Genomic DNA, 15025 nt, shown 5'->3' with positions numbered 1-15025 from the left:
ATCTTAGATTTCAATCAATCGTGTGAGAATAAATGAGATTAAATATTTTATTTTTATAATTATAAAAATTTTAATATAAATTTTTATTATTAAAAAATATTAAAAAAATCTAACCGGATAATTTCTAATTAACCCGACAAATAGAAATAAAGGTTTACTACAGATTTTTCAGCAGCTTTCTCTAAGTCTGTCCTGAGGAATCAAAATACTACAAATAGTATGTGAAGGGACGCTATCAGATATAAACCTTATAACTAATATTAATCAGAAGAAAAAACTTAATATACATATAGGCCAACTGAAGGCCAGAAAACAAAACTGTCTTTTTTGTTTAACACTGCCATATGAGTCACTTGCTCAAGCTTTAGCTGCATTGCTTTGTTGTTGAGGCATTCCCTAAGAACCAGCTGAAGTAATCCAGTAAAACATGTTCAGCAGAATCCCACAGCTCCATGCCCTATAGGACGTTAGTTGTTGATTTCGATCTTAGCAACAATTTGAGAATAGCACTCCATGACGTAGGGAAGCCAAGAAAGAAGAGGAACGAGTAATCTGTACAAGTCCACAGATCCAGACAGTAGCTTCCATGTTTGTCATTAGAGGGTACATCTGCAGCAAGAATCAGGGGACGATCTAGGTTGGACCACCAAACACTGGCCTCATGTACTTGTCATCAAACTTCCTCCAATATGCATGTATGGTGTGTACTGGCCTCGCGAGCAGCCGTGACAAACTTCTTCTCGCTTGTTGAAGCCCAGACTCAGCAGAGTCCTCAGGAGGAATTAAAGAAAGGGTAATGTCATCGGTTTTAGGTTGTTGATCGCTGCCGTGATGCACATGATGAGGTAGTACAACATTTATGAGTGGCTTTGTCAGAAACCCGAACACCTGAGATATAAGGTAATCCAATCATGTGACTAACAACAGCTGATAAATGAACAACGGTTGGGCATCCTCAGTTGAGAAGAAATTCTGTAACAAGAACCAACCAAAAAGAGTAAGACTGCAACTTTATAAACTGATAATGCCAAGACTACAACGCAAACCTGGATTATGCAAATGACAGTAACTTCTGTTATAGGGACATCTTCGTTTTTTTGTTTCCTAATGTTGTCACTCTTACTAAAAATTGATAACCTCGATCAGAAACATGATACAATGCCTTTAGCCAAACCTGGAATCTATCAGTCACACTGCCTTTAGTTTTGGTGCAGTTCCCTCAGGTACCAAGAACAAACACCAATAACAGTTTGCAATCTAACATAACTAAACATTATATTAAGCAAGTGTTAGAATAATAACCCATGGCAAGATTTGCCGCATTGAATCAGCAGCAAGTATGTTAAAAAAAAGAAAAAAGGAGACAAACCTATAAAGTATACAGATCAGGTTAAACAGCATAAAATACAAATAATAAATCAAGGCATGATAGTTATGATTACACTAAAATGGACAAATTTAACCTTAATATTCAGATTGCAAATAAGGTAAATATTAGACTAACTTGATTATTACTGTTTGCATTGTTTGTGATCAGACATTTAGCTCATCTGATGCCAAATTGTACGAAGTTTAATTCAGCAGTTGGCCCTCAAAATGATAAACGAAAGAACAATTCAGTTTTTATTTAAAATATAATAATCTTCAAGAAGAAACTGCCACATGGTTGTATCTGCGTGCCTGGAATTTGTCAGCTTTGGTTAACGTATAGTATAATGTAGAACAAATGGGAACAAACAGGTGTACTTATAATATCTCAATATTAAAAAATAGTCACTTCCGGAGAAACAAAATTACATATATGAAAGTGTTCGTATGTGGGGGTCATGACTTACCAGAGTGCTGAAAAGCACAACTACCATTGTGCTGGTGATCATTGTTGCATAAACTGGATCCCATGTAACACCAGAGTGTGCAAACTGTAGAAGATGGAGATTTGAGTTGTCTCATACTGATTGATGTATTATTGTATTTAGAATAAAAAATAAGCTCACCTGACTGAATGCCAATGCAATAGACACAGCTCCCCTCGTGAGACCAGCCCACCAAATCACGACCTGGCAATTCAAATTACAACAATCATGCCGTCGTCAGTGGAACAGACAATGCAATAGATAAAATTTTATAAGCAAGATCATTCATTTCTATATCCAGAGACTTGGTGAATGTCAAACAAAGAAGAGTGAACATGTAACCTGGTGTCTGAGTGTTATCAGTGATGTTTCAGAATGCGAACTTATGTAGTTGGATAAAATAGAGAGAGGGAAGACAAATGCAGCACGGCCCAGCAAAACTAGAAAAATAATGACACCATAGATGCCAAAGCACGTCTTCAAACTGCTAAAAAGATGACATTCTTCAGATTGGAAAGAATCAAATTATAGATTACATTGCCAGATGATAATGTAGATAAAATTTGAATATAATCTTGGAAAAGCAGAATCAAATGATTGAAAAGTAACTTTGAACTTATTTTATTCCTACTTTCAGGAGTTAAGTCTGAGATATTATAGCACTGCAAAAAAGTAATTTTAAAACACCAAAGAGATCAAAATTTCCAAATATGGAAGAGTTTATGGTTTCAAGTAATTTTCTAACCAAATTTTCTGATAATCTTAGGAAACAATCTATTGTTGATTTAACTCACTAAGTTAAATTCAATAAACCTTCCTCAGATGGCACATATTCCATGGACTTATCATGCTGAAACCAAGAAACACTGCACACATTCTACTACTGCATTCTACTGCTGGAACCAAGTAAATTTCTAACCAATTTTTTCTGATAATCTTAGGAAACAATCTATTGTTGATTTAACTCACTAAGTTATATTTAATAAGCCTTCCTCAGTTGTCACATATTCCATGATGGACTTACCAAGCGGAAACCAAGAAACATTGCACACATTCTACTACTTCATCTCATGGTAGCACAAAGTTACAAAAGAGAGTATCGAAATACATCATACAGAAAGAAAATGTTATACATAGATCATAGAAACTATGATAACAGAATTTAGGATAACAGCAACATGTTCCATGTGAATAATTAATTAGTTTTCCACCTCTTATTGCAAACCACAACATGTAGATAAGTTTACAATCTGTATGTATCAAAATGGAGATACCTACTGACACTGAGGTTCCTATCAGAAAAGTTGGTCAGCAGTCTAACAAATGAAGGTTTTCTTATGAAGTCCAATGTAGAAAAGAAAATTTAAAAAAAAAATCAAAACTGAATACTAGACCTCAAAACATGTCTAGATTGCCCAAAAGAAGGCATCATATACCAACAAATCATACTCATGCCGCCAAGACAACACAAAAATAAAGCAAAAAATTATACAATGAAGCTAACAATACCTTGTTTTCATTGCCTTCCACTTCTCAATGTCAAGGGCATCCATTCCCACATAAAGAAAGATGAATGTTTCTGCAATGAATGACATGGTAGCAAAAATATGCCTGCCAAAAATAAGGCAAGTATCTAATGAATATCATTTTATAACATCAACAAGCATAAGAAAATTTTTTTTTACAATACATGCAATCAAGGCCAACATACTTTATACCATGAATCTAAATTTTTTTTTTATCAGGTAAGGCCTAGCCTACTAGTTTTAGATCATTGTCATAATTAGAGTTTTGGAACCCCTCCCAGGTATGATCCAAAGGTCAAGTATTTGTTTCCCTGATAACATAATTAACATAACTACACAGTAAATGTGCCTTCAACTTCTTAAATTATCCTATCAATCAAACTGAAAATAGTGGTTCCACTTCCAAGCACAATACATATGTTGCTATCTGATACTGGTTTATCAAAGTCAATAAAAATTTCCAAAAACTTGAGAATATTTCTACAAGAGAATTCATAATTATATTTGGTGACCAAATTATTGACTAATAATGTCCGATCACAAAAAAGTCCTGAAAAACCAGATTGAATCAAGTTACTTGTTTCCTTGATCAATTTGCAAATCCAGAAGGTTCCCTCACTACCTTTCATGTAACATGACAACAAGCCGTAACACTTCAGTTCTACACCCTGACCCAGCCCCTTTCATGCTTCAACTAGCAACTCAATGGGCTGAAATTTGTTCTATGTCATAACAGGACCATATCAAGCTGCTGACAATATAGAGTCCAGAATCAACAAGACAACCGAGAAGACACACATAAAATAGATGAAACTTATCTAATTAAGAAAAAGAAGATAATTGCCACGTTCCAATTCTTTCTGTCACAAGCATTAACAGGATACCTTGTAGTGATCCTAGAGTTTTCAGTTACATTATGCCATGCATAATGGGACATGACAATCCCACAAAAGAAAACAGTCAGAATCCCGCTCAACTGAGACAGCTGCACGAACAATTTGTGTTAGAGAAATAAACTTATCCCTCACAACTGAGCAGTCACTTTGATGTAATTGATCAACATTATAAACAGAAGTAAAGAAAATGGTATCTACATCATCAACTTGGCCCTGACTTAAAATTGAGACAGAATCAAATTACTTAATGTTAATGAAATAACAGCAAAATGGTGAGATGTCATAGACAAAGCAAGGATTTTTTTTTTCTTTTGAACATAAAAGCAAGGAAAAGATAGTTAAATAATTTATTTTGAACTAACCTCAGCCATCATGTAGGATAAATATGCCATTAGAACCATCAAAGCTATTTCACGGTCAGTTGAATGCCTGCTGACAACATTGTAGTCATAATGTCAAACAAATATATAAGGATAATGCCTTCTTCTTTTTTTCCTTTCACTCACCTACCAAAGTAAAGGGCCCTAAGAGCATAAGAAGTCAAAAGCCCAATCTGCAAAAACAAGGTACAACAGTGAAAACAAAACCATGAGCATAAATTATCAATTTGAGAAAACATGATTGTACTTGGATAACAAAATCCAGTAACAATAAAGCACAATGGCATGACTTCACTTAATAAGACATTTAACTGCATAAGTTATCCAGATGAAAATCATAAAAAGAGACTAAAGTTGTTTACTTAGATATTAACCAACCATTCTGACAGACAGCACTATTCTAATTCTTTGTACATATGGTGGCAAATAAAGCTTACAGCAATTCCCAAGATTGTGCTTGTGGAAAATAAGTATAGAAAATCTCCAAAAACATGTAATACAGCCCAGCCTTCTAGTTTAGAGACATCAAGCTTCTGGATTGTGTTGAAAAGGACAATAGATGTAGCATCATTTACAACTCCTTCACCAAACACCAAGCTGTACAGACGGGGAGTCTCATCTTGATGAAGTACCTACAGATTACATATAATTGGTCCTGGAAGCATATCTGACAATGACTGGATTAAAGCTAAATCTGAGAACTGGTAGAGAATTCTGGGGCACACCAACCTGTAACGTACAGACTGTATCGGTGGAGGAAAATATCGCCCCAAGAGCTGAACAAAAGGAAAAATGAAGAGACGATCAATTCAAAAAGATCTATTCCACAAGGTGAATATGAAAAAACAGTTGCAGTAATATTTTATCATATGTCTCCTCAAATATGAATTTGACAAATAATGAGTAATAACAGTGCTTGAAGTCATACCTAAATATTCCTGAATGCTCAGGCCTGTAAAACCAATTTTCGGAAAGAGCTTCCAGCTACCTGAAACAAACAAGTAATACAACAGATACAAGAGAATTAAGTTGCACACAGCATAAATCCACCAATTGTTTAAAACTTAAAAAAAATGATTTGAGGGTTTAGTTGAAATGTAACAATGAAGAGAAATGTATAGTTATGTGAAATTCAAAAATAGAAGCCTCACTTGTCAATTTATAATAAATAATTATTAAAAATACTACTGAATTTTTTGATTGACTATTACCCCAATGGATTATTTGGTGGTGTGCACCAACTTCATAAAGCACTTTTGGTCAAGTGAATTACTCATCATTAAAAGCATATAATTGCATGTGTTGTTTTGAAGAAGCATGTAATATAAACATGGAGACGGACTCAACAACACCACAACTGATAAACATGTATCAGATATGCATCTTGGTAATCTTGTTAATTAGGTTATAAATGAACAATTCAGAAAGTTGTGATCCATGATCAATAGTATATGTATATATATATATACACACACACACTTATACGTAAATCAAAAGAAGCTTAAAAGATTCTTAACGAATTAAAAACCTTTATAGTAAATACTAAATACAACCATTTAATAAAGAACTTCAAACTAATATACAAAATATTGAAGACACATTCTGCACAATAGGAAGTCAAAAATCTAAAACAAATACACGCTGGCCCTGAATTCAACATGTCTAGAAGTTTTTAGCAGTAAATATGTATTTGTCAAGGATCACAATCTTCGACAACACCACATTCCTATTGGCCAAGGGTAGATCAATTTAGTATGTTAGTATGAGCTGAGATTTTAGAATGTTGCCATAGACAGCTGTCAGGAAATAGTAAAGTGGGAAAATTAAAGGGATAGCATGCTTCAGACTGCCTTGTTCTTCTCAACCTTGTGGCTAGAAGGAAAATGCCTTCAGATTTAGGTCTGCCACCGCCTAATCGCTATGCGATGTCCACTACTCAGACTTGGAAAAAATTGGATTAATTGGAACACTTGACAAGCCCAGTTAGGTGTCATTGACACAGAAAACACTTAAGGGTTCCAAGTCCTCACACCTGGTTTGGATACCAGGCAGGAAAATGAATGGGCCACTACTCATTGATTTTATGCCAGATATACTGCAAAACCAACTTCCTTATACAGTGATAATATTTGTTCAGCTTCCTGTTCCTAAATAATCAGTCAGAGATAGAAATATACTAAAATCATCTCCACATGCCCTGCAAACTATCAAAAGAACCAGCCAAAAGAGATAATCTTTAGGAATTTTGAGTAACACCAGCATGACTTAAAGTTCAAACTATGATGTAAGTGTTTTGACACTAATATGTTTTTCCCAGGTAAGGATGTAAATATAAGCAGATATGTGGAAGATGTAGTTTCATTATCAGTATATGGAAGCTTCTTGATGACAGAAATTTGGCTTAGTGCAATTTGTTTATCAGAACAACTGTGACTTAAAAAGGTGTAATGTCAATTTTGCTACCATAGCATTTTCGCTTCTACTATTAATTCTATAGTTTAGTAAAAAACTTGTAAAACAGGAAAAGTATCACTGTTAATCTAAGCCTTTTTTCATTAGCCAAGAAAAACATTCTGGCTTCAGCAGGCAAAGCGTAATGGAGATCTCAGAAGTGAGATCTGATGGAAAGTTTGTTGGTGCTGAAGAGCAAAGGATTTCCTGGATCTAACCAATGAGAAGGAAATGATTTTGTATCTTAGGACTATCAAAGACAAGAATTTATGACCAACGGTTCTCTACGACCATCAACAGTGTGCAGGTACCATAGAACATGATTGCACACAGAATACGAGTACATGTCCACATAGGTATCCATGTGTTGCACAGGATTTCCTCACAACCACTAGACAAGGAGGAGCGTTAGATAAGATGGGCCAGCTAAATTATCAATTTTGAGGTAGCAGCCACAGAACCAGGACAACTTATGTTATTAGAAAACAGAAATTGCACTCCACATCACCATGACATCAGCCTGCAAGTGCTTCAATTCCTTTAAGATCGGTGATGAGGACATGAAAACAATATTTTTTAGCAAGTAATACATTTTTTCTTGTATTTACCATCTTATTTATCATGATCCACAGTTGCAATATACAAGCAATTAGTCATAAACTTGAATGAAAGAAAGATTACCTGCTGAAATGATGACAAATGAAATGAAAATGCCAACTACTCCAAACAACAATATTGTCAAAAAATTATGGAAGAACTGTTTCTTCTTAACCTGAAACCTGAAGCAGTATAGCATGTGATTCAAGTCAATAAAGACATTTCAGAAATTTTCTACAAAGGCGATACTAGAAACAGGGTTTTAAAGCACTTACCCAGCATTGAAGATGATTGGTGGTAGAAGATACATGAAAAATAATTCCTGATCAAACCTGACAATGTGGGAATTTTTTCCTTTGCTAGCGACCAAGATTATGGTACCAACGATGCATCCCTAAGTTAGACAGGGAGTTTAAACCTTTGCCACTTGGAAAAAATTTCTGACAGGCTGAAATATATAAATTGCTCAAACATTATGGAAGTATTAACAATATCATTAAACGAAAGATATAAGCTAGGGAAGTGTATTTCTATAACGTTTGTCACTCACTTCTTGACCGCCTGAAAAAGTAATCTAAGTTTAATTTTCCATTTTATTCCAGCCCGAATTGTCAATGCACTCATTGTGCCTCCTTTTCTTCTCTTCCACCTTAAGGTTTGCTTGTTTACAGAAGATTGTAGGAAATCAGAGCATGAACTATACATAAACTTGTTCAACTTGTTATCTGCCTTTATGTACCAAAAGAAAGAACATTCTTACACTTCCTCTAGACAGAGCACAACTGCCCACGGATCAGGCCATTAAAATTCATTTTCACTATTTTTTGACCCTTTCTTGTTCAACTATTGCTGAAAAGTACCTTTTATCTACTTCTTCCTCTTCATAATCCAATAACGTACAACTCAAAGAAACTGAGGAATAGTTCTATCAAGTTGAAAAGAAGAATCCAAGGAACTGTGCACCAAATAACCAACCTTCAAGAAGCTGCATGTATAAACATCCTGTTCCAAATCTACCATTACATATCTTCTGGATAACAGACATGAATGCCGTCGTCACATGGACACAGATATTGTACCAAAACCCAGTTAGAAATAGAAAAAAGCAAAAGGCCGTGATCTTTTCCAACGAACATTTGCACTACGTTCAACTATTAGTCCAATGGGAATTTCGCACTTTTGGAAAGCCAGATGACACGTTTGCACATTTCATTCCACCAACAATAACTTATTCTGCTACTCAGCGGAGGATAGATCTTAATAAGGTTCTAATCACTTCATTCCACAGATGGATAGAAGAACTCTACCCTTTTTCACCTTGGACAATCGCTTCGGCGCATCTGACAAGATTAGCGGCTAAGGAAAAGTCAGGGATCAGTGCTTACGATTACGATGGAAGTGATGGACTCGTTGGTCCATCGGCTTTCTTCCAGCAAGTGCCCCACGACCATGCACAGGCAGAGCACGGCAACGAACATCGAGACGGAGACGACGCGGCCGCGATCGGCGGCCGCGGCGTTGTCGTCGAACACCATTCCCGCGAGGGGGAAGAGATCAAGCGCCATCTAGACGGGATCTCTATCGCATCGCCGGCGACGAAGGGGTTTGGACAAGGGGACGATCAAATGGCAGCAAATTTATGGCTTGGGAGAGATGGAGATGACGAAGAGAACAGTTTTGGTGGGACCCGGGAGGGGGGTTTAAGGAGATCGGTGGCAGCCACGTGCCGCCCCTATCACGGACAGACGTGCCACGTGTTTGAGTGGGACCCACGACAGGATCCACTACAAGCCGAGGTTGCAGTGAGTCGCTAGAATTCCGTACAGATTTATATTTTCTATTTTCTCTGAGGAACATCTTATTTTACCCTTAATAACCATCCCTTATGATTTGATCAGAGCAGAATTGTAACAATTAGCTGCAAATTAACTTTGCAGGGGATTTGAGCCCATAGCTGGTCGTTAGTCGTATTTTGAGAGGTTGCCAATTTCTTGTGGGCCGTTTGGGCCTCGAAGGATCTAAATATGTAGTGCAAAGAGCCCAAAAGGCCCATGATGGACCCAGTGACTTCATGCCTTGTGAGAGCCAGACTGAGAAGTGATTACGTGTAACATAAATTTCATGTAAATAAAAACTTAAAAGGACTATGATCCAAGACATCATCATTAACAAAAGTATTTATATCTAAAAATCAATAGGAGTTAGTTTATTATATCGATCTATATGTGAATAATATTTTACTAACTAATAGTGATCTTGGTTTATTATATCAAACCAAGAAACTTTTCACCAAAAGAAATATTTTTAAAATGACTAAAAAAATTTAGATAAAAATAAATATTCCTTATATATGCATAGTTAGAAGTCTATTATATGCTCAAGCTTATACTAGGGTAGATTTCAATTTTGTAATCAAAATACTAGTTATATTAAAGTTGTTTAGGAATAATATACTAAAATATTACAAAGAAAGTATTAAGATATTTGAAGAGACGATGAATTATATACTTATATACATGAAATTATATCAACTTGAATGATGATATTTTCATATGCTGAATTTGGAAATTATCTCTAAGAAGTTCACTTTACGTTTTATATTTATATTAGTTGAAGGAATAATTTATAAAAAAAATAAAGTAATATATTATTATATTATAAATAATAAAAGTTGATCTTGTGACATACTTTGAAGCCATTAATCAAGATTTATGAATGTGAAATTTTATCTTAGGGCTTTGTGTAGTCAAATTTAATTACTAAGTTATTGAAGATACTTTGTGACATATTACAATAATTTTTTTTTCTAAAAATAGCAAGTACTCTAGTAGTTCTATACATTATGGAATAAAGTACTTGATGGTCAGAAAAAAAAAATTCATAAATAATTAATATTAATTAAGAACTTGAGTCCTATTATATTAATTAATAATCTATTCACTTAGGATTTATAGCCTAAAGTGTTTGAAAGAATATATTATTATGATTGTGTTTGTGAGCAACTCATAAAAGACATGATGATGCATAGAGTATATATTATAACTGATATTTTTATTTATATAATTAAAATTATTTATTTTTACTATCCTGTTCATATTTATATATGTACATATTATGATTGAATACGATAACACGATTGTCTTTGCAAGATAGATTACAGAAGTTATTTTGAACTGTATTAAAAAGGGATAATAATATTATAATTCATATAAGGAAGTATGATATTGATGACATACAACCATTATAATTCATATTAGTAGTCATACTTAATGGTATTATATTTATTAGATTTATTGATCTATTTTATAAAATTTATATGCACGTGGTTTTATGTTTATTGGACTTATTATATTATTTTATAAAATTTATATGCACATGTAAAATATTTTTTCAGAATCCAATAAAGTACTTTCAAATAAAATTTTATTTTATTATTTTAATTTGTTTTATATTTTACTAGTTAATGGCTCAGTAAAAGAATATTAGATTACATGACCCTCTCTAGTTAGATAATATATATTATAGATATGGTCGGATTCCGATTACTTTTATCGATCAATAGAAAGGACTCTCAAATAATAAAATAATCATTCTTATATTTCTTTTATTTCTAATCTATCGCTCATAGTGATGTTGTGAATGATAGGAAGAGAGGAGAAGAAAGAGTATAGTTTTTTTTTTAGATCGATATTGTTACAGTTTTTAGATCAACGGTGCATTTATAAATCAACAAAGACTTTCTAAATGATATTGAAAGGTACACAACATAAATTTTATCTATTATTATTTTAAATTTTAATATTAAATTTTTTTATGATAAAAATATAATGATTTTTATGCTTTCTGACGTGCCACTAGTCTGCGTGTCTCACGTCTAAGTGATGCTTATCACACCAAGGCAATACCTTTACTCGGTCACACTATCAAGATTTTGGATTTTTGATATTGGATTACTATGTGGCATTAACTTCGATATGATATAGAATGAGAAGTAATTTGAATCATAGTATAATATATTAAATAATTTTTAGTATGTTTTGATATCATCTGGCTGACTTACAGCATGTTTTAATAACATTATATTTTTTTGATTGGTTAAAAGCACCATGAAACTATAGAAAAATATTATAAGTGACTTCTCTTTAGTTATCATTATTAGTGATTATAATATCTCAATTAGTCCAATATCGAAAATATCCATGGTTAAAAAATTAAAATAAAATTATTGACCAATTAACTCATTAGACTCGGATCGTAACAATTACAAAACCAAAATTGCAATAGTCTCAAATTGGTTTGATTGAGGTTATGAATTCATTTATATCATTTATAGTGTTTTTAGGTAAGCTTGTTATGATAGTTAAAATAGTAGCTAGTGAAGAAAAATATCATTATGGTTGGTGAAAACTATTTTAGGCATTATATTAGACATGTGACACCTTTTGAAACAAGCTAAAAAAAATAGACTTTTTTTTTTTTAGTGAAATCAGTGTGTCTACATTCTACCACTAATATATTTCAAAATAACCTATAAGTTAAATTCTTAGGCAATTTTAATTAATCTTTCGGGATTGCCATCAGCATGTCTAATAATAATAATAATAATAATAATAATAATAATAATAATAATAATAATAATAATAATATAGTTGACGTGGCAAAGCACAATGGTTTCCTTCCATGAATACATGACAAACATTAACATCATCAAAAGAGCACATCAATGCTTTACTGAGATGGCCACATATCAGGGGAAGTGATGATGCGCATTATGTAGTCCAAGTTAGCTCAATTTGCGTTGCGACCATCTCGACATGGTTTAGTCCAGACGCTGGTGTATGGTCTCTACTATGGGACCCACAGCGGATCCGATCCTTTACGTACTTGGACTAATCCGACGAATAGCCAACCCCATATGTCTCCTTCAACGCATTCTCGCAGTTGCCGCATGCGAGAACTACCAACGTCGCTCCACGAAGACGGTTGGTTACACTGCGTTCGCATCAGGGCGGTTGGTGCGCACGTGCTTCCCTTTCTGGATTCACGTGCTTAATATCCCGTCAACGCCTCCTTCCGTGGCAGATCAAACCCACCGAATCGGATGGAGGGCCGAGATTAAAGGCTGGATTTGTTTTGTAGAGCGTGGCCCCACGTGTCACCTTAATTCCTTCTCTCAACCATGCCCTCGTTTTCATTGTCGTGGCTGTGACCACCGGCGCCATTCATACTGTAGTACCATGATGCCCCCCTGCACACCGGTTAGGTGAAGAAGTTAGCTGTAGCAGGTGCGGGGCATCCGCCCCTGGTTTCTCCGCTCACGTTTGCTGCCAGTAGCGGAAGCTTCTCCTATATATGTACTGCAGCCTTCCTCGTTGGGACAGCAGCAGCAAGCAGCAGCCCTCTTGGAATTGTTCCGACGAGGACCGAGAGAGACCAGATGGCCACCAAGGTCGTGTCTGTGGCGCCCAGGGTGGAGATCCTGGCGAAGAGCGGCATCAACGAGATCCCGACCGAGTACGTCCGCCCCGAGTCGGAGCGGCTCGACCTCGGTGACGCGTTCGAGGAGGTGAAGAAGGCGGCGGAGGGGCCTCAGATTCCTGTGGTGGACCTCCAGGGTTTCGACTCGCCTGATGAAGAGGTGAGAAGGGCGTGCGTGGAGGAGGTGAGGAAGGCGGCGACGGAGTGGGGGGTGATGCACATCGTGAATCACGGCATCCCGTTGGAGCTCGTCGAGCAGCTGAGGAAGGTGGGGAAGGAGTTCTTCGACCTGCCCATAGAGCAGAAGGAGCAGTACGCAAACGACCAGTCATCAGGGAAGATCCAAGGGTACGGGAGCAAGCTGGCGAACAACGCGAGTGGGCAGCTCGAGTGGGAGGACTACTTCTTCCACCTTATATTCCCGGAGGAGAAGATCAACATCTCCATTTGGCCCAAGCAACCAACCGACTACATGTCAGCTTCCGTCTCCCCGTATCCGTATTCCTATTTTTTCTTCTCGTCGTCTTCCTTCAAAGGTTTTCTCTATCCGTCGGTGCAGTGAGGTGACGAAGAAGTTCGGGAGGCAGCTGAGGGCGGTGGTCACCAAGATGCTGGAAGTTCTTTCCCTGGGTCTTGGACTGGAAGAGGGGAAGCTGGACAGGGAACTCGGAGGGATGGAGGACCTGCTGATGCAGTTGAAGATCAACTACTACCCTATCTGCCCACAGCCCGATCTCGCCCTCGGCGTCGAGGCGCACACCGACATCAGCGCGCTCTCCTTCATCCTCCACAACATGGTGCCGGGGCTGCAGATCTACTACGGCGGCAGGTGGGTCACCGCCAAATGCGTGCCGGACTCCATCATCATGCACGTCGGAGACTGCCTCGAGATCCTGAGCAATGGACAGTACAAGAGCATCCTCCACCGCGGGCTCGTCAACAAGGAGAAGGTGCGCATCTCCTGGGCGGTCTTCTGCGAGCCTCCCAAAGACAAGATTGTGCTGAAGCCACTGGAGGAGCTCGTGGCCGACGGGACGCCGGCCAAGTTCCCCCCGCGCACCTTCGAGCAGCACATCCAGCACAAGCTCTTCAAGAAGACTCGGGGGGACTTCAAGACCCCAAACTGAGATCATCGCCTGTGGTGCAACTGTCCTTTTAGTACATCGTCACGCTTCTACCGTCCCGTGTTAACCACGTTGCTTTCCGGAGTCCAAGTATGTGATTTAGTCGGTCTTCTCCTTGTAGCACCGTCCTCAAAGGTCCATGGAAATGCTCTCCAATAATATGCTATGTATGTTCTCTTGTTCAACCTCATGTCTTAGTCTACTTTGAAATCCTACTCACAATAAACATCATACGATCAGTGGCTGGATGTGTGTTGGAATCTCACTTTGGTTCGCCAAGAACATATCACTAGAGAATGGCCAACATTTTAAAGGAATTTGACATGCAAAGTAATTTCTTAAACAATACATAGCTTAAATTCGTTAATTATAATTGTTAGAGATAAAGATTCAAATTCTGCATGCCCCTTTTAGAAGATCTTTCACCCTATTGGATCGAGTAGTTTATCAAACATATTACTTACTATATTGTCGAAACAAATTTGAATTATGTGGATCATGATTTAATTTTATATTTGGAACAATGAAGATCATGGATTATTTAGATTTTCATCATTGCATTAGGGAAAGTAAACTCGTATTAAGTGCAATATCCTATTGAAACGTTAAATATATTTGTATCAGCTAACTTTAATTAATGGGGACAAGGAATGAGTCAAACTTACGAACTTATGAATGCAACCATTCTCTCTCTCTCTCTCTCTCTCTCTCTCTCTCAAA

General features: G+C 36.5%; 2 protein-coding genes across 5 annotated transcripts; one reads left to right on the top strand and one right to left on the bottom strand.

The window, feature by feature from the left end:
• Nucleotides 1–238: 238 nt before the first annotated feature.
• On the bottom strand, nucleotides 239–9324 carry LOC135612143 (sodium/hydrogen exchanger 4-like). 4 transcript variants are annotated; one of them, XM_065108003.1, is made up of 14 exons: nucleotides 9089–9324; nucleotides 7979–8097; nucleotides 7788–7885; nucleotides 5584–5643; nucleotides 5385–5431; nucleotides 5093–5287; nucleotides 4782–4828; nucleotides 4638–4704; nucleotides 4264–4364; nucleotides 3363–3464; nucleotides 2196–2340; nucleotides 1995–2057; nucleotides 1836–1919; nucleotides 239–888 (listed from the first exon to the last, which is right to left on the bottom strand). In XM_065108003.1, the coding sequence occupies exons 1-14, from the start codon at nucleotides 9266–9268 to the stop codon at nucleotides 634–636; spliced, it is 1563 nt and encodes a 520-aa protein (XP_064964075.1). In that variant the 5' UTR covers nucleotides 9269–9324; the 3' UTR covers nucleotides 239–633. The 4 variants fall into 4 exon arrangements, with proteins under 4 accessions (XP_064964075.1, XP_064964076.1, XP_064964078.1 ...); XM_065108004.1 differs by having other exon boundaries at nucleotides 2196–2337; XM_065108005.1 differs by having other exon boundaries at nucleotides 746–972.
• A 3733-nt stretch (nucleotides 9325–13057) lies between these two features.
• On the top strand, nucleotides 13058–14490 carry LOC135612142 (leucoanthocyanidin dioxygenase-like). The gene is made up of 2 exons (XM_065108002.1): nucleotides 13058–13655; nucleotides 13741–14490. Exons 1-2 carry the CDS (start codon nucleotides 13141–13143, stop codon nucleotides 14306–14308), a joined length of 1083 nt encoding a protein of 360 aa, XP_064964074.1. The 5' UTR covers nucleotides 13058–13140; the 3' UTR covers nucleotides 14309–14490.
• The last annotated feature ends 535 nt before the right edge of the window (nucleotides 14491–15025 follow it).

This window comes from Musa acuminata, chromosome BXJ2-5 (assembly GCF_036884655.1).
Source record: "Musa acuminata AAA Group cultivar baxijiao chromosome BXJ2-5, Cavendish_Baxijiao_AAA, whole genome shotgun sequence".
Taxonomy (NCBI): domain Eukaryota; kingdom Viridiplantae; phylum Streptophyta; class Magnoliopsida; order Zingiberales; family Musaceae; genus Musa; species Musa acuminata.
The sequence above is the reverse complement of the archived record's forward strand: the minus strand, read 5'-3'. Positions and strand labels throughout refer to the sequence as shown.